At 53.9% G+C, this 25,909-nt stretch overlaps 1 protein-coding gene across 1 annotated transcript; it reads left to right on the top strand.

Moving 5' to 3' along the window:
• Window positions 1–2,031: 2,031 nt before the first annotated feature.
• On the top strand, window positions 2,032–14,189 carry EFNB1 (ephrin B1). Its single transcript, NM_001080299.1, has 5 exons — window positions 2,032–2,909; window positions 11,447–11,724; window positions 12,472–12,564; window positions 12,776–12,904; window positions 13,057–14,189. Exons 1-5 carry the CDS (start codon window positions 2,782–2,784, stop codon window positions 13,467–13,469), a joined length of 1,041 nt encoding a protein of 346 aa, NP_001073768.1. The 5' UTR covers window positions 2,032–2,781; the 3' UTR covers window positions 13,470–14,189.
• The last annotated feature ends 11,720 nt before the right edge of the window (window positions 14,190–25,909 follow it).

The raw sequence follows: 25,909 nt of genomic DNA, 5'->3' as shown, positions 1-25,909 counted from the left end.
GGAGTCCTGGCCATTCTGAAGGTTGCTGCTTTCCAGGCATGAACCAGCTTTTAACCAGGAATGAAGTAAGTAAGCAAGTAAGCAAGAAGAGGGGCTGGAAATGTGGTGACTCAGTATGGTATAGGAAACTGGGCACAGGCTTAGGAGACAGAGAAGTCTGGGGCCACATTCTGCTTCTACATCAATCAGCTCCATGACCTCAAATGAGTCACTTCCCCTTGAGCCTTAGTTTTCCCTCTTACGTAAAATAGGGATCATGGAACTCATCTCAAAGGGTTGTGAAGGGAAATGCCTCTACCATGGTTCCTGGAACATAGTAGGCACTAAGTACGTGGCAGGTTGTTTTCCATCCTCACGTTTTGCTGTCCTTCCATGCCCTTTGGACAATCCTAGTCTCCAACTTGGTCTATTGGTGTGTCCCTGCACCTTGTTCTTGTCTTTCCTTGCTCACACCCTAATAAGGAATCCAGCTGGGAGGTGAGAGACCCTAAACAGCTCCTCCTCTTCTATTTCTACCCATATCCTCCTCATCCTCTAGGCCCTGTTTCTGAAAGTGAGAGTAACCCACTTCCTCTCCTGGAAGTGAGAATAACCCACTTCCCTCTCTGTTTCCCCCAAATATAGGTCCACTTTATGAACCAAAGAGGTCATCAGAGGATCCAATGAGAAAGTCAGTAACTCAGCCTCCTCTTTAAGTGAGAGAAGGACAGGAAACTGTGTAAATGGCAGAGCACTTCGGAAATGTCTCTAATTATCTCCATAAAGCAGCAGCAAAGAGACTTTAAGTCCTTGGCAATCCCTGAGCCAACTCCAAACTCAGATCTTCCTCCTAGTGCTCTGTCTTCCTCCCCATAGGGGACCGCGGTTCTAGCCAAGGCCACTACCCCTGTCCTGGGTCTTGTGCTCGAGCGCGTGTGCCAGGCTCGTGTGTGCCACGCTCCTGTTGGAATGGGCACTCTCAGTCGGTCCCAGGCGCCGGCAGTGTTATAAAAGTCCAGTAGAGGGAGACATTAGCATGTGGGTACATCTGTTGAGGTCCGACAGGGAGAGTGGGTCGGACCTGGAGGGTCTGAGCTATGGGATTGAGCCAAAGTTATAAGCAAAGAACCGAGGAGGGGCGGGGAGAACAGGCCAGGGCTGGGAGACAAAGACCCAGATGGCGAGGCCGGGAGGCGCTGGAGTCTGGTGTGCTAGGGCCAGGGCATCTGCTTTTGCATTTTCTAAAGGTGCTTCTGCCCTATAACCTTTCCTCTTTGCGTCATTCTTTATCGAGGTGCCCTCTCATTCCTTCTGGCCTATCTCGGGGCCTTGCCCATACCTTCAGACAGGACAAGACTCGAAATCTGGGCCCCTGGTGTCCCACAAGGCTCTTCTGCAAAGTTGAGATTCCAAGGCCTAGTCCCCAGGGGCGAAGAAATTCTCCCCCACCCTCCTCTTTCCCCTCCTTGACCCCTCTGAGATTCCACCACCCACCGATATCCATTTGTCTGTTCAGGACTCCGGGTCCATGTGCAAGTGGACACTGCACTGCGAAGGTGAAAGGAGGAAAGCCTACCAGAGTCCTGCGAGAGAAGGGACAGGCAGTAAACAAGTTATCTTTGCCACAGTGGTGGGCATGGAGCAAAAACTTCAGGGCTCGCGTGTGTAACAAGAATGGCAGTACTTTCCCGGGATACTCGTGACAGGACCTGTCTGGCCCAGGGCAGTGGGCCGGAGTGTTGAACAGGCGCGCAGGGAGCAGAGCAGGCCAACAACTCTAGAGGAACGCCAACTTCCCACGGGCAGAGCGCTCTGAGAACAGGACTAGGCGGGACCCATCCCTAACCGCACGAGCCGCACACTCAGATTGGTGCCATCGAGAGTGCGGCGTCCTTAAGAGTTCCCGAAACCCCGCCCCCTTCCTCTTCTAGGGGCGTGGTGCGGGGCAAGGACCCCGTAACGGAGCTTGCTATTGGCTAAAACGAGTAGGGTTGGCCTTGCGTACGCCTGAGCAGGGGAGTAGACAGCTCAGCGGCAGCGGAGGGAGTCTATGCGTGCTGGACAGCAGTGGGAGGTGTGTGAGCCTCGCACTGAACGCAGACCCTCGGGCGCAGTCGCCGGGAAGCTAGGACTCGGCGACTGGGCTGCCAGGCCAAACGCCTAGGCTTCAGAGGCGCAAACTGATGGGACTGGCTTGCTCGGCAGCGTTTCCCCGCTCTTCTAAATACACTAAGTGGGGCCCGCGCTGAAGTCGAAGCTGTCGGGGGGCGCCCAGCCCGGAGTTCCAGTGTGGCCTGGAGGAACGGAGCCCGTGCAAGGACGGCCCGGTCGGGAGCACCCGGACCGAGCTTGTGTGGTGGGGAGACTCCCACTTCTTCCCAGGGGTGCCGATTCCAGGACGGTTGAGGCGTCGGGGCGGCCACCAAGTCCCCAGCGGGGAGACCCCGTCGGGGAGAGGGCACGCAGTCCCAAACAGTCTCGGGGAGCCGAGCGGAATCGGAGGGGATCCTCCGGTGGGGGGCAGAGCCCCCGTCGCGCTTCGTGTGGTAGAGAGGCCAGGGGAGCGAGCCCTCGGAGGCCGCAGCTCATGCCGGAGTTGCGGGCGGCTGCCCAGTGAGTCCTCCTGGCCGGCGGGGCGGAGAAGAGCGACACCAAAGCCGGCGGGAGGGGAGCACTTCAGGGCCGGTGGCTGCGGAGGATGGGCGCCTGAGAGGTTCGGAGCGCAGCGCGGCACGGGAAGGCGAGGCCAGCTTTGCTGAGGAGGTGCCAGGGGATCCCGAAGTGCAGCCTGCCCCCGGGAAGATGGCCCGTCCTGGCCAGCGTTGGCTCGGCAAGTGGCTTGTCGCGATGGTCGTGTTGGCGCTATGCCGGCTCGCCACGCCGCTGGCCAAGAATCTGGAGCCCGTGTCCTGGAGCTCTCTCAACCCCAAGTGAGTAACTTCTCTCTTCTGGTCCCTGAGGGTGGGAGGCACTCCTTCGGGGTGAGGCCGCGCGCCCCCGAGCGCCTGTGGGAAGGTGTTCAGAGGAGGAGCGGCGCCCTATTTTGTCTCTGGCTTTTTCGAGTGTGTTTCCCTGCGGACGGGCGGGGAAGGGTGCGGCGGGGTTGGGTGGGGGCACTTGGCTGGATTGTGACCCCTCGGCTTCTCGGCTCTCTCCTCCGCAAGTCCCAAATCAAGTCGAGATTGTCGCGCCGGGCAGAGCTGGGAGTCGGAGCGCTCTAGAGCGCACCAGAGAGCTGGGTAGGGGAGAGAAAGCAGCCCCTTTTAGGGCCCCTGGGAACGTGGCGGTTTTCGCGGAGAGCCGCTGGCGGAGTTGGGGAGTGGGGGCGAGCTTGACCTGGGCAGGGGAAGAGGCCAGAACACGGGTTCCCCGTTTGTTTAAGCAGTGAAGGGACCGCAGCGCGGGACTTCGCGCTTGGGGCGGGTGGCAGTGCCTGTATCCTGGTTCGGGCTTCTCCCATTTTCATTTCTTTCTTCCCATTTCGCCTCCCTAGCTTTTCGTTTTGCTGCCTTTTCCAGCCCTCGCGCCCACCCCCCCGCCACCTTTCTCCCTGCTGGGCCGTGGAAGGGCGGGCGCCGCTCCCAGGCTCACAAAGGCGGCGGGTGGAGAGAGGCGGAGTGGGAAAGGGGTTTTGTTGGAGGAGGGGTGGGTTCGATCCATCGCCCGTCGGGGGTCCAATGGAGCCGACAGCAGAGCTTCCAGGGCTGGCCGGGGTGGAGTGTGGCGGCCGAGCTGGCGAGGGAGGTGGGTGGCAAATGAAAGATTCCTGCCCAGGCTGGTCCCATTGCTCCTCCCCATCTTCCCCGTCCCTCAGATTGGGGAGTTGAGCTTAGCTTTCCCAAAGGGCTTGGGGAGGCAGTTATGTAGAGGAGATCCTTTCTTTTCTCTATTCTCCTTCCCCTTCATAATCCTCGCCCAACCTCCCCCCCCCCACCCTCAACCCCAACCACACACCTTTCAGGGCGGTGGCTCAATGGTTTCTGGCTGTTAATGGGGAGTCGCTGGGTTGTGCAGTGACCTCTGGACCTTTTTCTCTTTTGGCATCCAGGACTTAGGTTGGAACCCAGGGTCAAAATTGCTTTTCCTTCCTGTTTTCTGGAGGGCCCAGCAGTGTGCGGACACCTCACTTAGTGGGAAACTGGGGGCCCTAGGCCTGCCCTATCTGTATGATTCCTATATCTGGAATCTCTTTCTGTCCACTCTCCGGGCTCCCGCTAACTTCTCGAGCTCCTGCCTGCCTTGGCCTCTTAGGTTCCAGGGGCGGTGCATCTCTCAGCCCTGGAGTGGAAGAGGGCAGCTTCTTTACTTCTCTTCTCCTTGAGTTAAGGTACGGTCCTATTTATCGGTTAGTGGGATGTCTAAACCAGGGTCAGGGTACAAGGAAAAGGATTGACAAGAATTTCTTCTTTACTCAGAAGCCAAACTGGACACAGTGCTCTGCTAACAGCAGGGACTCAAAATGGTCTTGGGCCCTGGGGCTGCTCAGCCCAAGGAGAAAGGTTGTGAAGCTCCCAGTTCTCTCCTGTGAAGGTGGAGGCTGGAAATGCTCTCTCTTGAGTGTGGAGAGCTGAAATCCGCCTGGGGTAGCCCATCACAGGGGCTCATGGGAGTGACCTAATTGCTCTCTCGGGTCTCTAACCAGAGATAGCAGGCTGCTCCACAGCTGGAAGGAAGCCCTCCTGCAGAGTGTGGGGGGTGGGAACTGGGAGAAACAAGATCTCCCTGAGCTTCACCCTTTTTGTGTTTTGAGCCTTGAGTGCTCTGGACCAGTTTACAGATTTTTGAGATCTGCCCCCCTCCCAGATCCACTTCAGGCTGAGGGCAGGCATCCTGGGGGTGGTGGGGGTGGTGGCTGGGGCCTCAGTAGGACCTGCACGAATTCCATCCTGTAATTGAGCAGATTCTAGGAACAGTGGGGGACTGATCCTGGTGCCCCTATGGCCCCCCAATCCATGTTCCGTCTATACTCCGGGGTCTGGAATGCAGCCTGTCTGTGTGTGTTGGCACGGGTTGCGGGGGGCGGGGTGCAGGAGGACAAGAGGAAGGCACTGCCCTCAGCTTCACTCTGAGCTCTGGGGGCTGCCTCTGCCACCGCGCCCAAGCCTTGAGCTCCCACAGTCTTTCAAATCAACAGTCTCTTTCTGTCCGTGTCTCCCTCTTTGCCTCCCGCCTGACTTCTCCCTCTCAGGCCCTTGTTGGTTCGCCCTCTTACACCCTGTGTGAGCCGCGTTCACCTCCCCTCTCCAGCTCGACTTGCCCGGCTCTCCCTCTTTCTCACACTCCCTCTCACTCTTAGTCACTCTCTGCCTCTTTTTCTCAAGTCCTTTTGTTTCTCGCACATGCCCGTGCTCTCCCTCACAGGCTCATTTTCTCTCTTCCCTCCCCTCTTCCTCCCGGCTTTTGGTTTCTCTCCTCAGTCCTGTCAGGAGCTGGCAACCCCCTCCCCCCAAAAAAATCTCCCAGTGCCTATAAACCCTGCTTAATTGCTTCCTCCTTGGGAAAAAAATCAAAATAAAGAAGTGGTGGGGCTGGGGGTATGTTTCCAGGTTCCAGGGTACAGGGAGCCCCAGCTCTGACCAGAAGAAGGGAGCTGGAAGGGCTGACTCCAGACTCTCAGCATCTTACCCCAATTGGTGCTGGGGCCTTCCAGGGTGATAGTCTCTGGTGGCAAGAGCATCTGTCTCCTTGGCCCCTCTTGTCAGATTTGCCCAGTGAGTGCAGTGTGAGAAAATGGGTCTGGGCCCGCTAGAGGTTGGGAGGAACCAGAGTGCGTGAGCGTGCTTGGATCGGTGGGGGTGGGGGGCTGTGATGGAAGGTCCCAGGGCAGCCCCCTCCTCCAGCCTCCTCCCCTGAGAGCTTGGGGCAGCCGGCAGGCCTCATACTTGAGTCCTCAGCCAAGTCCAGCTGCTGCAGTTCAGTCTCTCAGTCCCGTTCTGACCCTTTCCTGCCCCCCACTCAGGTTCCCCCACCTCCAGGGAGTGGGAATGTGCCTGAGATCATATTACACCTTCCCTGCAAGGGGTGGGGGTGGGGGTTTCAGCTTGGCATCCAGGACCCTTGACTCCATCCAGCATGGGTGGGGGCAGCTGCAGACCCCAACCCAGGCTTGCCTGCTGTAAGCCAAAGTGTTGGTCCCAGCCCCCTCACAGCTGTTCCAGCTCACAGTCCTGGGGAGGCCAGCTCAGGGGGCCCCCTTTCCGGGGCGGCTAGGGACCTGACCTCTTACTCTGTGGCTGATTGGCCACAGGTGGGGGCCTGAAAGCAATGGGAACCCAGCAGCTCCTAAAGTTCCCTGTTCCCCTCCCTCCCTCCCCCAACCCCAGGCATTCAGTCCAGGGCAAGAAGGGCCTGGTGAGGCTGGGCCAGGAGCTGAATCTAGGGTTCCCTTTCTCCTCTCAGGCTCTCCACTGCCTCAGCAACTGTGGTGGGTGGGGATGGGTGGGCCCTGGATACTACTGTGCATCACTGTTTTTTGGTATTGGGGTTATGGAGCGGGTAGGCCAGCCAGGAGGCTGCTGGTTGCCATGGGAACAGTAGGTTTAGGGGGAGGATCCACCCTATGATTATTAGGGGAGTTGAAGTAGGGGGATGCTCACCAGCCATATTGGGGGTTAATGGCCCTGGGCTCTGTGGCAGCCCCTCCTGGGTGGATTTTCATGGTAGTCATTTTGGGTAGGGGCGCTGCAGCCAGGAGTGTAGTAAGCTTCTTCAGCTTCTTCTAAATGGTATTTGGTGTGCTAACAGTTGGGCAGTACCTTGCTACTTCCAAAGCATCTTCATTTGTGAGCTCATTGGATGTTCCCAATAGCCCTGGGAAGTTAGAATTGCCCCTGTTTTGCAGATGAGGAGGTATTTGCCCAGAAAAGGAAAGTGACTTGTTTCGAGTCACTCAGCTCCTAGCGGGGAGAGCCGCCTTGTGCTGTTCTTTCCACACCATCCTGCTGCCTTGGGATATGGGAGAGACAGGGTTTGGGAAGAGGCGCTGGTCTAGCCGCCGGCTTCCCCTCTCACTTCACAGGTGTATGTGCATCTGTCCTTGTGACTCAGGCCCTGCCCACGTGGGATGATCAGAGCTCCAGCTTCCTCATTTGACTTTCCTAGGCCACTATCTGAGGGCAAGCTGCTCGGGATGATCTAGAGGCAGCCAGCTCCATGCCTGGTACACTTCGTCCTGAGCTCTAAACAGCCCCCTTGGTTCCTCTCTGGGCCAGGAGTCTCCCTGCCTTTTAGGGACCCCACAGAAAGCAGACAACAAGGAAGGGGCTGTTGAGCCTCCAGTGGGCCCTAGTGTTGGCCAGGTGGGGCAGAGGGGAGGCATGGTTTAGTGTAGGTGTGTGTGTGAGGGGTGGCTTCCTCTGGGGCTGTCCTGGCTTCCCTGCCTCTGACAGCACTGTGTGTGTGCCAGGACCCAGCTGCTGTTCCTGCCCACCCACGCCTGGGCGGGCACTGCTGGGACACGCCAGGCCTGCTCCTGCTGCCTCGGGGGCTGGGTGGAGCTGGGGGAGTGAAAGAGGAGCCTTTAATTTGGGGACTCTCCACCCTTGCTGGAATGAGTGTAGACTTGAGCTCTGGCTTGGGGTCTGTCCTCCACTGGTCCTGCCACCCTTGGGGGTTCCGAAGTCACTAAATCAAAGCTGTGGCTAGAGTCTTCTACCAAACCTGTGGTGGCGTGGCCTAGGACCGGACTTGTCCTTTTGGGCAGTCTCTGACCACAAGTTCCTAGGGCCTGAGGGAAGGGTGAGAGGGACAGAAATGTAGAGCTGGTGGAATGTGGGCAGGTTTCTAGACACAACCCCCACAGATCCAAAACTCTCCCTGCTGTTGATTGTTGGTTTTTGGGTGAATAGGGGCTTAGCTGGACAAAGAAGCAGGGGGGTAGTTGGCCTCTGACCAGTACTGACTACTGTGCCAGACCCTCAGGCTTCTCCCCTTCTAGAATTCTTTAAGCTCAGTAGGCAGCCTGGGGAAGAGACTTGGGTTAAGGTGGAGGGGAAGAGACTTGGGTTAAGTTGGAGGGGAAGAGGCAGGCCACAGATAGGAGCCTGAATGCTCAGGCCACCTCCCAAAAGTCCTTCTACTCCCTGGGGTGGCTCTCTGGGGTCCCAGGGGCTATCAGAGGCTAAAGAGGGAAGGCCTCAGGGGTTACCATGGTGACCTGCTGCAGGCTTCCTGCTGGGCCATGTCAATCCCCTTACTTTCCAGAAAAGGGCTTTGTCTGGGGGTGGCCCCAGACATAAAAGCTTGGTTTGATGATGAAGGGAGTGCTAGTTTTTGAAAACTGGGGGGTAAACAGTTTAACTAGGCACTCTCATCCTCTTCCTCTCAGCCCCTACTCCTTGTGGATATAAAGGGAGACCTGCAGGGTCCCTGCTGTAGAGGATGACTAGCGTATTACCTGACGTCAGGCTTCACTCTCATAGGCTGCATACCCATCCCTCATGGCCCCTCGCCACTTTCTGGGGCTTCTCACAGGCCCAGACGCACTTTTTTCAGTGGTGGGGAAGAAAGAAGCTGAGAAGGCACCATCATGGTGCATCAGGGTCAGGGAAGGCAGGTCTCATCAGGCTCCGCTCCATTCTGCATTTTAGAGGAAGGTGAGTTTCCCTCTGCCAGCTGCTATGCAAATAAACTCATGCATATTTATGAATCCTGTTCGCTGAGGTTGATGAGAGTCTGAGGGGTACTGGGGGCAATAGTCCTCTCTCTTTCCCATTCCCCCACCCCCTATGTAGACATCTGTTTCCTTGGTTGTGTCTAGGTTCCAGGGCTCCAGAACCCAAGTGGTGATGGGAGACTGCTCAGAGTTGACAAAACTCCCTGATGGGTAAGGCGAGCCAAATGGTTAGAAAAGAGAGCTGGCCTGTACCCCTATGTGTGCTCTCTGTCTACCTGCTGTCATCTCCAGGTAGGGTCTTGCGGAGGAGAAGCTGCACAAGGATTCAGCCAATGTTTCAGGTACTCTTAGACCTCTGGGGGTCAACATCCTGGGTGAGTTTAGGCTCCCTGGCTTGGCTTTGAGCACCCCTCAATAGGAACATTCATCTGGTTGCTCATTCCCTCACATGAGGAGCTTGGACTCAGTGGCTCTCAAAGGTTCCTTCTAGTTGTTAGAAGTTGTCTAATCCTACTGCCTGGCTGGAACCAGTATGAGGATTATAAAGTGAAAAATGCCTTGGGAATTATGAAGGCTTTGGTGAAACTTCTTGGCTTTTTGTGGTGTATGGAGTTGGAGGTGTTTTCTCTCAAATGTTTGTGTGGGCCTCCATCCCATGCCTGCTTCCTTGCTGGCCCTCTGGAGTTTGGTAAAGCCAGGTACTAAGTGGGGAGACCTTCTCGTTGTGACTTTTACCCTCCTGCGCAGCAGGATGGCAGATTCCAGCTAAGTGGAGCCTCCCTGGACATGGAGAGAGGGCTGCTGTTCTTCATCTACTTCATCTGCTTTGTCTAGTTCCTTTACCTCCTTGGATCTCATTTCCCTCCATCAGGTGAGGATACTGAGCTCCCGTGTAGTCCCTGCTGTGGAATGGGTCCTTGGGGAGTGGGACCATGTTTTTCCACTATCAACTTCATTCCGCTGAAGCACTACTTTCAGCTCTTCATTGCCCTTCCTGCTGGAGAGTCTGTCCCCAACTGGATGAAACCCACACTGATTGTTGTAACCCTTGCCTTTCAGTCTGACCCCAGCTGAGCTGTTCCGCCTCTTCTGCTCTTCTCTACCCATCACTGGTACAATCCCTGGCCTAGATTTTGTGTCCCAGCCACTGTTGTCTATTATTGCTGAGTGTTGACTTCTTATTCCTCCCCTGGGACCTGCTTTCATCCTACTCTTTCTGTGGGACCATTTCTACACTTCATCTTAGCTAAAAGGCCAAGAAGCGATCTATGGGACCATTTCTGACTATCCTGTCGGATGAGCTGTCTCCTTTCTCTCTCCGCTTCCAGCCCTCGCTTTTTGAGCCACCATCCTTGCATATAGCCTCCAGATAGCCTGGTGCTGTCCATTGCTACCACATGAGCCATTTATTTTTCCGACCCACACGAGACAGTAAAGTCCTTATGGATGGAGCTGTATCATCTTTTCCTCTTTCCCACCCAAGAAACAAGACTGGGCTCATAGGTCCTTGGTGTTAGTGTCTGGTTTCCTGCCTCTTGGCAGACCAGACTATTTCTAAGCAGGAGTCAAATGGTTGAGTGCCAACTGTGTACTCTGTACATGCCATCATGTCTCCCCTCCACCATCCTTAGAGGTGGGACTCTTACCACTCCCAGTTTATAAGTGAGGACACAGAAGCTTAGGGAGATCAGGCAGCTCATGCAAGGTCGCAGAGCTTGTAAGGGCCACTGTCTGTCTGATTCCAAAGCATGTCTTCTTTCTCCTACATTTCCCAGGCTCAGAAATGGCTGAGAGAATTTAGTGTGTGCTTAGGCAAGGACAGGATGATATGAATCAGTGGCCCCAGGCAGCTGCCATCCCCTTGCTATTTCCCAGTGCCTGGCCTTCTGGATCAGAAGATGGACCTGGCTCAGGAGGCATTTATCCATTTTCTCTCAGGATTGGGAGCAGAGTCAGTGAGTGTGTGTGTGTGTGTGTGTGTGTGTCTGTGTGGTCAATAAAAGGCGGGTGAGCAAGGTTCTTGGGGCCCTGTCCTATATGATCTGTCATTCTTGCTTGGGACTCTTCTCCCCTTTCTCTGTTCTTCCTAGCAGTGAGACTGGTCAGATTTGGGCATTTGGGCTCTTGCATTATGGGGGTGGGATGAGTCCTGGTAGAATGCCAGGCAGTTGGAGTGGGGAGTGGAGAGAGCTGTGTGGAGCTTTACCTGGCTGGAGACTGTGCCCATTATCCCTTGGCTCTAGGCAAGGTCTGTTCCTATCTCCTTATCATGCCCAAGATTAGCACGAATTGGGGAGAAGACATGGGTCTTAGATAGGTTGTGCTCCCCCAGCCGTTGACTGGGAGCTGCGGGGGTGGTTTCTAGGGCATGTGTGGGCTTGTTTTGTGTGTGTTTTTGTGTTCTGTGCACATAAGTGCATACACATGTGTGTGTGCTGAGGAGCTGGTAGCAGTGGCTATGAAGGAATGTGAGTGTGTTGGGGGTGAGAGGAGGACAGGGCCACCACCTCCAGGCAGCCCAAACCCGACACCTTGGTGCCCAGCCCATCTGCCACGTCAGCCCCCTGCGGAAATACCACATTAGGACAAAGGGCTCTGCCAGCTAGGTAGTGCCCTACCCTGCCGAACAGTCAAAGGCTGGCAGCCTTGCCCATGGGCCACCCCTTCCACGCCCTGTTGGCAGTGTGGTTCTCTTTCCCCACCCACAGCATAAGGTTGAAGGAACAGAATGTCTGTCCTCTCCATCTCCACCCAGTGGGCCTAGCCTGGTCCTCACTGTCTGCTCTCCTGGTTCTGGGAATGGCCGGAGACCCCCAACCCTGAGGCTAACCATCTCTCTTTCTTTTTGGGCAGGTTCCTGAGTGGGAAGGGGCTGGTGATTTACCCAAAGATTGGAGACAAGCTGGACATCATCTGCCCCCGAGCAGAAGCTGGGCGGCCCTATGAGTACTACAAGCTGTATCTGGTGCGGCCTGAGCAGGCAGCGGCCTGTAGCACTGTGCTTGACCCCAATGTGCTAGTCACATGCAATAGGCCAGAGCAGGAAATCCGCTTCACCATCAAGTTCCAGGAATTCAGCCCCAACTACATGGGCCTGGAGTTCAAGAAGCACCATGATTACTATATTACCTGTGAGTCCCTACCCACCGTGTGTTTCTGTCTTGTCCTGTAGTGGTGGGAGCTTCTGAGTAGTACAAGGAGACTACACACATTTCAGGCCCAGCCTGATCCATTCCCTTTGAGGATTGACATGCTCTCCTCCTAGCCTGGTATTGGAATTCTGGCCCCAACAATTACCATGGGGTCTGCTGCCAGCTCGCCCTGGCTCTTAAGAGTTGGGAGAGGACTCCAGTCCGTGGTGCTCTGTCTCTTATTTTCTTTGCCCACCTAAGATCTAATCTTGGGAATGGCAGAATTGGCAGACCTTCAGCCTTTCTCTTTATGGGAAACTGAGGCCCCAAGAGGTAAAGGGGCTTCTTGCTCTAGATCACACAGGGAGAGAGAGGATTGGGTCTCCAATCTAGTTCTCCTGACCTCCAATCTAGGATTCTTTCCAGTCTGTAGAGAAGCCTCCCTTACCTTGCGAGTTCTAATTGCTTGGCCTCTGAGCCACATTACCCAGTGAGGAGACGCACATAGTTTCAACTAAGAAAGAAGGGCCAAGGCCTGGTCATGATAGAGGAGCAGCATCTTCATGGGAGGGGCTAGGTCCCGGACTCTTCCTAGTGGGAGAGAAGTAGAAAGGTTCACAGGTGGGTGGGATTGCTTGTAACTCCCAAGTTCCCAGTTCTATTCTTATGGACTCAGGCATCTCTAGGGCTTCTAGGTAATGCTGGCAGACCCCTCCTCCCTCTGACTGCTCTGGCCTCTTGCTGCAGCTACATCCAATGGGAGTCTGGAGGGACTGGAGAACCGGGAGGGAGGTGTGTGCCGCACACGCACCATGAAGATCGTCATGAAGGTTGGGCAAGGTGAGCATCCAGGCCAAGGGGTCCCCAGCTGGGCTTCTGCAACAGATGCTCCTGATTGGGTGTGGGGCCGTGGAGAGTAGTGGCAGAGGGGGCAGCAGGGATAGAATATCAGGTCCAACATCTGGACCATTCTTGGCTGGGAGGTACTACATAACCAAGGCACCTGTGCTTCTGGAGTTTCCTGGCTTACTTGCCCTCTCCCCACCTCCAGACCCCAATGCTGTGACACCCGAGCAGCTGACTACCAGCCGGCCCAGCAAGGAGGCAGACAACACTATCAAGATGGCCACACAGGCCCCTGGTGGTCGGAGTTCCATGGGTGACTCTGACGGCAAGCATGGTGAGCATATGGGAGTTTTCAGAGGGCAGAAGCCATTGCTTGGCTGCCTGTTCAGGCGCTAGCTCTGAAGGAAGGCAGGGCATAGCCCAGAATCTGCCATGTATCCCTGCAACCCCTGGCTGACCTTTCTCCCCTCCCTCCCCCATCCACAGAGACTGTGAACCAGGATGAGAAAAGTGGCTCTGGTGGGAATGGAGGCAGTAGCGGGGACCCCGACAGCTTCTTCAACTCCAAGGTGGCGTTGTTTGCAGCTGTGGGCGCTGGCTGCGTCATCTTCCTACTCATCATCATCTTCCTGACCATCCTGCTACTGAAGCTGCGCAAGCGGCACCGCAAGCACACACAGCAGCGGGCGCCCGCCCTCTCACTCAGCACCCTGGCCAGTCCCAAGGGGGGCAGTGGCACTGCGGGCACCGAGCCCAGCGACATCATCATCCCCTTACGGACTACAGAGAACAACTACTGCCCCCACTATGAGAAGGTGAGTGGGGACTACGGGCACCCCGTCTACATCGTCCAGGAGATGCCGCCCCAGAGCCCAGCGAACATCTACTACAAGGTCTGAGGGCCTGAGCAGCCTCGGTCCCGAGGGACAGTCAGCCGGGACTGCACCTCCCCTTCCTCACCTACACCCCTCCCTTTGCCAGCTGTGCCCACCTTTGTATTTAGTTTTGTAGTTTCTTGGCTTTTATAATCCCCCTTTTGCTGCACCCTCTGGGCTTTGGAGGGGGGTGCTTGTGCCCCCAGCCCCCATGCTCTTGTGCCTTCCCCCTCTGGCCAGGCCTCTGGGCTCTGCGGGGGTGCCCCTTCTTGGAGGGCAGGGTCGGACGCTGATGGACAGCAGGCAGGGAGATGCCCCCCTGGCCCTGCCCCACTTCGCCCCCTTTCTCCCTTCCCAGGACTGCTTGTCCGCTATCATCACTGTTTTTAATGTTTTGTGTTCATTTTTTAGCTGTCAACTCATTTTCATCTGTTTTTTTTTTTTTTTTTTTTAAGAAAAATGGAAAAGGCAGCCCCTCCCCAGGTTTTCTGAGCCTGGCCTACCCCAGTATCAGGGGCCTGGGGCAGGTTGTGACCAGCCAGGAAGCATAGGATGGCACTTCTTTTGTAAACTCCTTGACATTTTTTTTTTGCGGGGGGTGCATGGTGGGAGGCAGGCCAGGGCTGTTCTTGCCCATGAGGGAAGACAAGAGTGTCACTGGGCAAGGTGTCTCACCCTCCCCCACTGACCCTACTTCTACAGTGCTGATCTTGGCAATGGGGTAGTGGCTGCCACCCTTCCACCAAAAAAAAAAAAAAAAAAAAAATCCCTTCCTTGTGGGATTCTTGGGCATCTCCTGCCTCCCTCACTCTCACGGTAATTAACGTCTTAATTGGCTGTTGCCTGGGGAACAGGAGAGCTGCTGCAGGCAGATGACCTCATGGGGGGTGGAGGGAGGTGAGGTGCCCAGGTGGCTATTTGCCCTGCAGAGCTGGGAGTTCCCCCCTCTCCCCTCTGCCCTGTTCTCCCCTCACCTTTGGCATCCTTGGCCTGGTGGGGAAACAGAAGCCCAGGGTGGAGAACTAAGCGGGTATAAGGCCAGGTGGCCTGCTCCTTTTCTGGGCTCTATCACAGGTGGGTGTCCCCCTAACCCAGCTCCCACTAGCCCCCCAGTCTTGGTCTGGGGCTTGGAAAGAGGAAGAGGCTTGCCCAGGGCTTAGCCAGCACGCCGTGCACTTTGACCCCGGCTCCTTGCCAGCACGGCTGCTAACAGATTGCCACTTGCAAGCGCCTTGCAGGCGCTCCCAGAGTGGCCATGGAAGGAGCTGGGCCTTCCACCATCCACCTCCACACTGCCTCCTGGCCAGCTGCCCACTCCAGAGCCAGGTGGGAGAGGGAGCAGGACAGCCAGCCCCTTCCAGGTGGCAGTCAAAAGGGTTTTTTTGTTTTTGTTTCTATTGCCATTTGTGTAAATACTAGTCTTTTTGGAAAAAAATAATGTAAAGATGTTTTGTATAAACTCTGAATTATTTTCTTGTTGCTTTTTTCTTAGAAAAAAATGAGAACTAAAAAAAAAAAAAAAAAAAAAAACCACATGGAGAAATGGGTGTAAAATGATGTCGTGATGTTTGGGGAATGAAGTGTGAGTGTATGAGTGAATATATGAATGAGACACAGAGAGTGATTGAGTTGTGTGTGTGTGTGTGTGTGTGTGTGTGTGTATGATTTTCACCTGACCAAAACGCTGGTGATCTGGGCAGGTGTGGGAAGATGGTGACTATCCTAGTGGAGCGAGATGCTGCAAGTGTTCTGTGCCCTTCCTCATCACAGATTCCTCTGCCCTCTTGTTCTGCTAGATACTGTGACCATATATCCCCCTCTCCATCCTGTCATCACTGTGGCATAGGCCACGGGCATCTGCCCAGTCTGGCATTAGGTTCAGCTAGAGAGAGTAGATGGGGGAGGGGCTGTTCCCATGGGGACCTGGGTGTGTCCGCAAGTACTGCCACCACCTGGCTGGGGCTAGATCTGGAACCTGCTGACAGGCCCAGCCCTGCCCTGCCGCAAGACACCTGGAGGTGGATGGAAATAACTTCCGAAGAGCTGGGCCTCAGCTTTGGCCCACTGTGTAACCAGGCTGCTTTAGGCATCCCAGTTCGCTTCTTAGCCAGAAGAGCCTTCTCTCTCTTGCACACCAGAGTTCTCAGCATGGCATACTCGGGGGCTTCTGGCTGACAGTTAAAGCCCTGAGTACCCAGTCTCCCTCCCACAGGCTGAGGGTCTGAGAGTGAAGTGAGCACCCTGAATAGGGTTTGGCCTCAGTCCCACAGCAGAGACTCAGGCTGGCAGGGCCTGGAGCAGCCCACAGTCTTCTTAGTAGGGGATTAGCTATCGAGATGGCTGAGACAGATATCAGGAGAGGAGAACAAGTGGGATCCCAGCAGCTAAAAATGGGTAAGAAGGAACTAGAGGAAAGGAGGAGGAGGAAGGAAGGGGAGGGTTAGTTAGTGATCCAGAGCAGGAAGCCCCAGCACACCAGCCAAGGAGTAGGCAGGGCTGTGAGGGAAGTGGGAAGCGCACAGAGAAGGCTAGGGGAGGAGAATCACGGGACCTGCATGGTGAAGGGGAGGGAGGCTGGCTGGAGCAGGCAGGGCTGGGCCCGGCTGGGGTGCTCCTGAAGCCAGCTGGGGCAGAGGCTGTTTATTTGGTTTCTCATTAACCAAAGGAAGTGCCTGGATCAGATGGGGCCTCTGCTGCTTGACTGCCTGCCCAGAGCAGGGCCCCTGCCTGGGCCAGGGGTCTCTACCCAAGGCTGGTTTAGGCCAGATTGATTTCTCTAACTGAGGGGGATCTGAATTGGGTAGGGCCCTTCCCACACATCACCAACTGAGTGTCCTTGGGTGGCTCACCACCCAGCCTGGGACACCGGCTGCCCCCACTGTCTCAGTGGGGGATCGAGTTTCTGGGGGCCTGTTGGAAGTAGCTGTGGGGAATGTGAAGTAAAATCTCTGGGAGAGGGCAAAGCAAAGTTTGGGGCAACTTCTCCAACAGCCTAGAAGGTTTGTGACATCTGCTGTCACTTGCTCTGGCCTGGGAGCCGAGGCTGCTGTTGGTCTGAACTCCATGTTTGTGCTTTGCCGGCCACACAGTACCACTCAGTAGCCCTTGTGGCAGAGTGTCCTTCACCTGGACAATGCCTGCCACTGAAAAAAAATGCACTTTTACACGTGTTATCTCATTGAATTTCATAAACTTCCCTGTGAGGGTAGGAGGTAAAGAATTCTTGGCCTCATATTTGAGATGAGGAAACAGACCCATTGCAAGAACACACATCAAGTGAACGCAAGTCCGAGGCTTCAAGCTCAGGTCTTTTTACTATACTGTGAGCAAACAGAAGTTGCTAGAGGGTGATTCTCCTCCACCCCACCCTTACACACACACACACTCCTTGCCCGCCTTGGTTGAGACTGAGGAAGTGTGCTTCCTTGTGGTTCTTGAAGAAGGGGAGCCATTCCCTCCTCATTCCCTTACTGTCTGTGTGGGTCAGGGAGGGACCAAGCCTAGCTAGCTGGAGGCAGGGGGTGTGAGCTTTCTGTGGTAGGGCCCCAGACCCGCCCCACCCTCAGCTCTCCTTCCTGTTCCAGCTGGGCCTAAACTCCCTCCCAGTGAGTCAGGGATAGAGGATGCTTCCCAGGTGAGGGTGGGGCTGCTTGGCTTCCTCCACAGGCTGAGTCCAGATCACCAATGAAGCCAAGCTGAGCAGGTGCTAATCAGGCCTCAGTTTCCCTGAATGGCTAGGCCTTGTGGGGCTGAGAGGCCAGGGCTCTTGGGACTTACTGCACTGATCAATTTTAAGCTCCCAGCCTCCCTGAGGCACCAGGGATGTGGATGGCCTGACACCCTCTAGTCAGGGACATGAGCATGAACTGAAGGACCCAAGAAAAGACCCGGCCCTACTGGGACCATCCTAGGTTGGGGCCTGCTGAGAAAGCGGCCCTTTGGCCACCTGGCATCAATCACTCTCGGAAATCCGGCCTGCCTGCCTGCCTGCCTGCCTGGTCTCCTATCCTGCCCAGGCACGTCACAGTCCCACTGACACCCTAGCTGAGTCAGCCCCAGCCTGCTGGGGGACCCTCCTCGCCCATCTGCTGCCAGCCTCCTGTACAGCTGGCCATCAGATCTGGAGAGTGAGGGCCTCAGCTGGTGCTTGTTAGGTTGACTCCCCCTTTGGGAGGCTGCTGAGGGGGAGACCAACCCCCATCCAGGACAGGGGTCATAGAACCCAAACTGAAAGCAATTTAAGGGCATGGGGGAGACGGTAATTATAGGTTCTGTTTCCAATGGTTAATTATCTAGCTGGCAAAGAGAAAGGAAAGAGGGAAAGCTGGGTGGTGGGGGTGGGGGAGAGTGGATAAGGAATGTGTGAATGGGTAGGGAAGGGCAGGAAAAGTTTGCCATGGGGCCTTTTGAAAGAGCCCTGAGCTGAGAGGCTGGAGCCCAGAGCCTATCCAGATCTACCATGACTCTTTCTGACTAGGGGCAAGCAGGTCCCTGCCTCTTTGGGCCTCAACTTCCCTGTCTGGGTAATGAGTGGGATTATACTTCTTCAGTTATTCAGAGAATATTTACTGAGCACCTATTATATGCCAGTCAGCAATCTGGGCACTAAGGTACGGTGATGAACAGGATAGTCATGGTCTCTGCCCCCAAGGATCTCACATTCTAGAACGACCTTTAAGTGCCTGGTTAGCTCTTAAAGTGCTTCTATGGTGATGTGAGAGGCAGAATGGAGGATACAGGGATTAAAAGCTTGGGTACTAAAGTTAGCCTTCCATGTGTGTTTATTCATCCATTTTTTAACAAGTGTTGAATGCCTGGCACCAATAAAGGGTAGCTGTTGCTTCTCCCATGAGCTGTGGAGTGGCCAGTTAAGCTCTGGGACTGCGCTTCCCAGGGATCATTCTTGCTTTGAGAGTGGCCCCCAAGCTCTGGCTAGTCCCATCTTCATTGACCAAAGCTGGCCTTTTGCAAAGTTCCTAAACATCGTCATCAGAAGTTATCTTGAGGTCTCACTCCCAATCTGCATCCCCTATCCCCAATCCCACCTAGGCTGGGGGATGAGCAAAATATACCCATGATATATACGTCCCAAAGCCAAAGTAGAAAAGATGTGTGCCCTCAGCCCTTACCTACTGCTGTGGCTCCATAGGTTAGTCTCTACCAGCCTTTCCCAGGAGCAGTAGGTAAATACCTGGATTCTGGCCAGGGCCCCAGGGCTCCAGGTGGCTCCTTTGCTCCCAGGGTACCAGGAGCAGCCAAGGAGACTGGGAGCCACCCTGCACTGGGGTCTGTCTGCCGGCTGGATTCTGATGGACAGAGCCCTTGTTCTTGGAGGGACCAGTGGGTTGCCTCCCTCACTGCCCTCATGCTTGTTCAGTAGAATCTGAGAGGTCAGAGGCCAGGAAATGGTAGAGCTAGGACTTTTCTGAGAGTCCTTTCTAGATCAAATGTGTCATGGGGAAACTGAGACCCAAATACCAGAAGGGACTTACTGAGAGGCCTATGAAGAGTGCTGATAGGGCCACCTCTTGTCCCTCACAGGTCACAGATGTGGGCCCTCTTTGCACACAGCTGTTTTGTTCTCCCGGAATCCCCAGGAGCCCTTTTGAGTGAACCAAACAAACCTGTATATACACAGTATTTATATTGACAAACTATGTAAGTTTATACAAGGCAATTACCAAAAGGACACATAATCCTGAGGAAAATATGGTCCTGAGAGGTTTATGCCTGGTCAAAGCAGATCTGGAAAAGCAAATGCACTAACAGTTGGCCCCCTCCCTGGGGCCCCTCTCTTGTGGCACCTCACGCAGCTCTGAAGTCACTCTTTGACAAGGACAGCCTGACAGCCTGGAGGTCTCTGTAGCAGCCAGACCAAGGATTGGGCATCTCGAGGCTGGGTGGGACCCTAAAGGTCTCAGGATTCATCCTTCCCTGGGAACCCAAGGCAGTGGTCCAGCCTCCCTTGCACACCTCCAGGACCTCCCTCGCTCCCTCCCCCACCTGGGCAGCAGGCCTTTCTGGACTGCCTGACTGTTAGCTGTCCTTGCCCTGTCTTCAGGCCCCCTGCACACACTAATAGCCATGGCAGTAACATGCTTTCACATGCAAATTGCTATGGAATTCTCAGCCCCTGCCTGTGCCCCAGCCCCCAAGGCCTCCCCCTGGGCAGATTCAGAGAAGAGAATGGAATCTTTCAAGCTGTTTGGGCGTTTAGAGACCTACTAGTCCAACCCCCTAGTTGGATGGATGGGAAAACTGAGGTCCAGAGAAGGGAAGAAGGAGCTGCCCAGAGTCACACAGAGAGTTTACCAGGACTGGCCCTCACCCAGGTCTTCTGACTTTCAGCCCAATGCCCCTTCACATCACCGCACAGCTTCCCAATCCCTCTTCTCCCACCCCACCCCCATCCAAGGCTGTTAATTGTGGGCTCTGGGATCCCTCCCTTTAGCACAGCCACTCATCCAGGGCACTCTCAGTGGAGCCTAGGAGAGTAGAATCTAGAAAAGAAAAGGCCAGAGGTGCCCATGACTTAAGGGCACTGCCAAGGGAAGGGAGCCTTTCTCCTTTCAAACAGGCAACAGGCAGGATTTGCTCACTTCTCTCTCTCTGTGTACGCCCCACTTCCAGTACCCTGATCCTGGCCAAACTGCTCTTGTCCCCCACAGCAGGCCTGCCAAGCCATGCCAAGCCTTTTCCTGGGCTCTAGCCCCACAGATCTCCCAAGCTTTGTGTATCATCACGCTGCTGGAGTTGCCACCAGCAAAGCCTGGACCCTGGAAGACCCTGGGAGGCCCCGGGAACCCAGATCCCAGCTAGGGTATGGAAAAATCTCCTTTCTCTTCTGTTCAGCTGAAACAAGATCGGAATTTTCTGAATCAAACTTTACAAGGAAATGAAAATAAACACCGAAGAGGGGGAAGAGACCAGTTTACAAGAGCACAGGTGACTGTTTCCAGCTCAGCTGAGGTCTTGTCACAGATGGGTCTGAGCTAGAAACTTCTGGGTTATCCTTTAGTTCTGCCTCTTCAGCATCTCTTAACTCTGCTCACTTCTTATCATCCCCAATGCTGCCACACTGGTTCTCCTGCCTGGATTATGGCAATCACCTTGCAACTACAATCCCTGCCTCCATCTATCCCTCTCTCTTGCAAACAGCAGCCAAAGTGTTTTTTCCCAAACTCTATCCTGTCTTGTCAACCAGCTTCAGTTTCCATTTCAGCATTTCACATTTGTCAATGATCCCTTAACTCCATAGCACGGCGGTTGAGGCCCTGGGTGATCTGGCCCCTGCCAACCTCTTGTTTCTCACCTCAACCCCTCCACATTGCATTCACCTCACATTCCAATAACACAAGTCTATTCACAGGTCCCTGAGCAGGACAGGGACCCTTAAGCCTCTGAGTCTTTCCATGTGTACTGCCACCAGCCAGAAATGCCCATGCCCTTGCTCCTGGCCTGCAACTCCTATGCATCCTTCATGTACACTCCCAACCCTCAAATCCAGGCAAAGTTGGTACTCTCTTCTCAGCTTTTGTGGTGCTTCTGCTTACACTATGTGGCCTGTGTCTGTTTCCGCAATATATTTTGAATTTCTGGAGAGCAGGAACTGTGTCTCATTTGTCTCTGTGTCTCATTTAGAGTGGGACCCAGAACAGAGCTGAGGGCAGAGCAGTATCAACGAAACTTTGAAACATTTGTCCAACTGAATGGGCTTGGCTGGGCTGTCTCTGCCCTCTCTATCTGCTCACATTACTGTCCAGCCAATCTGAAGAGTCAATGCCTTATTATATTACCCTACAATAAAAGCAAACATTTATTGAGTATTTACTATGGGCCAGGCACCATGCTCAACACTTAGTCACATGCATTGTTCCATGGACACCTTATGTTTCAGTGAGGTCTCAGGGAGGTCCCTATCGGAGGTAGAACCACTATTAGCCCTGTCTTACAGATAAGGAAATGGAGGCTCATACAGGGAAAGTAGCTTGCTTGGGGGCACACAGCTAGGAAGTTGTAGAGCAGGGTTTGAAATCAAGAAGCCAGAATCCAGAGTCCACACGCTTAGGTATTTTGCCACTTGAGAGGAGTGAGGTGGTAATGCCAGCATGGGGAGAGAGTGAGCTGGAGTCCTGTAGCCTGCAGCCTTGATGTCAGCCATGTGGCTTCAGAGGCCTCCTAGTACGGGGCTCCAGATCCCATACTCTGGGATCAGGCTGCCAAGATTACATCCCAGCTTTGCCACTTTCTAGCTATGAATTCTTGAACAAGTTACTTAACCCTCTGTGTGTTCCTGGTTTTTTCTTCCATAAGGTGGGGCTGAGAGTAGCAGTCATCTCATGAGACTGCAGTGAGGATAGAGTGAATGTGCACACAGGAAGCCCCGAGAACAGGGTCCTGGTGATTGCTCAGTACATGGATCTTCAGAGCCATGACAGTTGTGCTACCCCTCCTCTCCATTCATGCCCTCATCACCTCCCTCTCAAGCTCAAGGCCCCGGGACTTGGCTGGCCTGACCTTGATTCCTGAAAGCCCAAGGGGAGGAACACCCAGTTTGCTGTGCCCCCAGAGGGATTTGCAGTTAGAGTTGGGAGCCCTGCATTTGAGGCCTGACTCTGGCACTCATACTTGAATAAGTCATCTCTTCTCTTGAGGCCTGGGTTTCTTCTTCATTTGTTGGGAATGAAGTGATGTCAGCAAAACTGCTTTGTAAAATGCAGCAAGTATACCTCGATGCAAGAAGCTATCACTTCCCATCAGAATGTGTGTTCCTTTAGGGCAGTGAACCTGGTGCTCAGTTAAAAGCTGATGAACCCATGAATCAGTGAGTATCTCCCACCAGAATCCATGCTCATCCTCAGCCAGGATCCAGCAGCCAGAGGCCCAGATCTGAAGCAGAGACACCGGAGCTTCCAGGTACAGTTGGAAAGAAAGATGTGCTACTAAATGGCTTTTTTTCTATACTCATTAGGCTGGTGGTGTTTAAGCTAGTACAGCCTTTCTGGAAGGCCACTTAGGTAATAATATATATGTATATATGTAAATTATATATAATATTTTATCATTTATATATGACATATATATGATATTCGTCAAAGTTGCTCAGTCGTGTCTGACTCTTTGCGACCCCATGGACTATATAGTCCATGCAATTCTCCAGGCCAGAATACCGGAGTAGGTAGCCTTTCACTTCTCCAGGGGGATCTTCCTAACCCAGGGATTGAACCCGGGTCTCACGCACTGTAGGTGGATTCTTTACCAGCTGAGCCACAAGGGAAGCCCAAGAATACGGGAGTAGGTAGCCTATCCCTTCTCCAGTGGATCTTCCTGACCCAGGAATCGAACAGGGGTCTCCTGAATTGCAGGTGGATTCTTCACCAAATGAGCTATCAGGGAAGCCCAAATATATGATATACATCATACATAAAAATTATGTGTGTGGCTCAGTCGGTAAAGAATCTGCCTGCAGTGCAGGAGACCCAGGTTCAATCCTTGGGTTGGGAAAATCCCCTGGAGAAGGAAATGGCAACCCACTCTATCCTTGCCTGGAAAATCTCATAGAAAGAGGAGCCTGGTGGGGTGCAGTCCATAGGGTCACAAAGAGTTGGGCATGACTAAGTGACTAACATTTACTTACTTACATATATATATATATATATATATATATATATATATATATATATATATATATATAAAGTCTAAAACGTTATCCTTTTACTGGGTTCGTCACCTCTTAGTAACTCAGTTTCCTCATCTGTAAAATAGGGCTGCTGATACTACCAATGGGTCATTGAGAAGATGAAGGCATGGAAAAGACATTGAGAAAATAAGACATGGAAAGCCCTTAGCACAGGGCCGAACACATCATGACCACTCAGTCAACACTATTATTACAATTACTATCTCCATGTGTGATAGTTGCATAACTGCCTCTGTCATTAGAATATGATCTCTTGAAGGGTAAGAACTATGCTCTATTTTTTTTTTTCTTTCTGAATCTCCAGGGCCCAGTATAGAGCTTGGCACATAGTAGATGCTGAGTTTGGTAAAGAGAATAAAGCCCTCAACATGAAGAAGAGGCACCTGAAGCCCAGGAGAGGGCAAGTCAAGAGTTGGGCCTAGAATTCAGGTCTTCTGTCTTCAAATTGTGGTGTCTTGGAGTCTTGGGGGTACAGGTGGGGATTGGGGCAACCACCCAGGTTCATTGAGCTGAACTGCCTGGGTTTTTTTCTGTACTTTGGGTCTGGGGACCCTGTGGTCAGAGGATCTCCAGGGCTGGAGCAGTTCTGCAGCCCCTCCTCCCCATTCTTGCCCTCATTTCCTCCATCTCAGGCTCTAGCCTGGCCCAGTCAAACAGGAAGATTCATTAACCGTCTAAATATACAGAACCCAGGGGCCATGTGCAGCCTGCAACAGAGCTGGGGTCCCAGCAGGGCCAGAGCCTGAGGCAGTGGTGCTGGCTGAGGGCTGACTAGGAGGGGGTCTGGGAAGGGGGAATCCCCAGGAACAGCTAATGTGATGATTGATGGGAAGGTGAGTGAAGCCAGGCCAGTGCCAGGCCCCAGATCTCTCAGTCTGTAGTCCCCTTTGTAGCCACCTATCCTTGCATACCCTCTCTCCACCTGGCAGGTTCAATCCTGGTCCTCACAACCAGTTTTGGTACCTGGTACCCCTCCCTGCACTCCCCAGCCCTTCAGTGCTGGTCCTTGAGCCTCTGAAGTATGGAGCCTAAGAGGTAGGTGACCAGGAGTGGGGGTGGGTTTCCCTAGGCTTCTGCCTGCTTATTATTGTAAGGGCTATTTCTCTAATCAAAACTTCCCAATTACCCAAGGGCCCCTCTGATTAATATTCCATGATAACAGGAACAGGTCACATCTGGCTGCAGGAGCTGGAATTCGACACTCCAGGAGTTTCGTGATTGGTCTGCAGGAAGAATAATAAACTCTCTTTCTCCTGCCCCCCTTTTCCCTTCCTTCTCATTCAGAGGCTCCCCTTTTCCTCTGCCTCCCATTCCCCAGGCCCTGTCTGCCCCTCTGGATCCCCATCCAAGTTCTGTGCTTTGCCCTCTGCCCACCTCCCCAGGCTTGGGCAGCCTCCTGGCCATTACCAGCTTCTGCTTTGCTAGCTTGGCTCTTTGGCCCAGGAGTGTTTTACACTGAGATGTGGCAGGCTGAGCAGGTAGGGTCATTGCTGAGGGATTATGGGTTCTCCAAATGTATAGTCTCATCAAGTCCTCATTACCATCGTCCTACGAGGAGGTGGTGGTATCCCTGTTCATTGATGGGGTGTGTGTGGTACATCTGAGAAGCCACAGGACTTGTCCAGTGTCACAGGCTTTAAGTGACAGCACTGGGGTTTCAAACTCAGGGCTTTCTGCTTCCAAGGGTCCTCTTCTCTCCACCCCTCCCCCCGATCTTCTGAGGACAGTGTCCATCCCTGGATATCTGGATGGAGATGTGACCAACCAATAGGGCATAGTCAGTGTGATGGATTTTTAGGCAAAAATGATATGAGATTTTTTAGTTGAATTTCATAGTCCAGAGAGGAGAAAAGACTTGCCCACATCCATGTGGGAAGGTAGCAGTGAATATAGGACGTGACCCAAGTTTTCTAACCCTCGGATGAAAACCCCTTCTGTTTGTCATTTTGCAGACAGCTTTCACACCACAGCTACATGCAAGGGACTGCTAGATGCCACCTTCCTTCCACCTGATCTGCAGAGACCTGCATAGGGCACAGCTGCTTCAGTTTGTTCAGTCTTCACTGGGGAGCTGGGCAGAAAGAGTTCTCTGCCTAGAGCTGGGTTGGGGGTGGCAGGGCTAGGGGTTGGGATAGATACTGGGGGACAGAAAGGATTTGCCCTGAGCCAGCCCTACCTTGGGCTTTCCAGGTGGCTCAGATGGTAAAGTGTCTGCCTGCAATGCACGAGACCTGGGTTTGAACCCTGGGTCAGGAAGATCCCCTGGAGAAGGAAATGGCAATCCACTCCAGTACTCTTGCCTGGAGAATCCCATGGATGGAGGAGCCTGGTAGGCTACAGTCCATGGGGTTGCAAAGAGTCAGACACGACTGAGTGAATTCAGCCCTACCCTAAGGAAAGTTGTGTGGCTCTCTAGTCGCTGCTTCCTCCTCCTTCTTAGCCACCGTGATTCTCAGTCGCCAGGAGGACGGGCAGTCCCGTGGGTGTCCAGGACACCCATTTTCTGTTCCTCTTCCCAGTGGCGGGACGCAGGCTTCATCAGTGCCTTACAGCAGTTTGACTTTGTCGAGGAGGGGCAGGCCAGTGAAGTGTGTCCCCTTCCCCTTACTCCCTAACCTGGCCCATTTCTCTGCCTCTTTCCTCTCTCTTAGCTCCGCTGGCATACACCTTCATTCATTGCTGTTCAGAAACACCCTGGAGACACCTTTCCAGTTCCTCACTGGGTAAACCGAGGGCCCTGGATAAGGCGACTAACTAAGGCTTT

The sequence above is a fragment of the Bos taurus genome, chromosome X, assembly GCF_002263795.3.
Source record: "Bos taurus isolate L1 Dominette 01449 registration number 42190680 breed Hereford chromosome X, ARS-UCD2.0, whole genome shotgun sequence".
In the NCBI taxonomy this organism is placed as follows: domain Eukaryota; kingdom Metazoa; phylum Chordata; class Mammalia; order Artiodactyla; family Bovidae; genus Bos; species Bos taurus.
The sequence above is the reverse complement of the archived record's forward strand: the minus strand, read 5'-3'. Positions and strand labels throughout refer to the sequence as shown.

Excerpts from the sequence above, each read along its gene's own strand:
- EFNB1 (NM_001080299.1), top strand. The coding sequence starts at position 2,782 with ATGGCCCGTCCTGGCCAGCGTTGGCTCGGCAAGTGGCTTGTCGCGATG. Across the intron at positions 12,565-12,775 it reads CGTCATGAAGGTTGGGCAAG|ACCCCAATGCTGTGACACCC; the intron begins GTGAGCATCCAG and ends CCCCACCTCCAG. Across the intron at positions 12,905-13,056 it reads TGACTCTGACGGCAAGCATG|AGACTGTGAACCAGGATGAG; the intron begins GTGAGCATATGG and ends CCCCATCCACAG.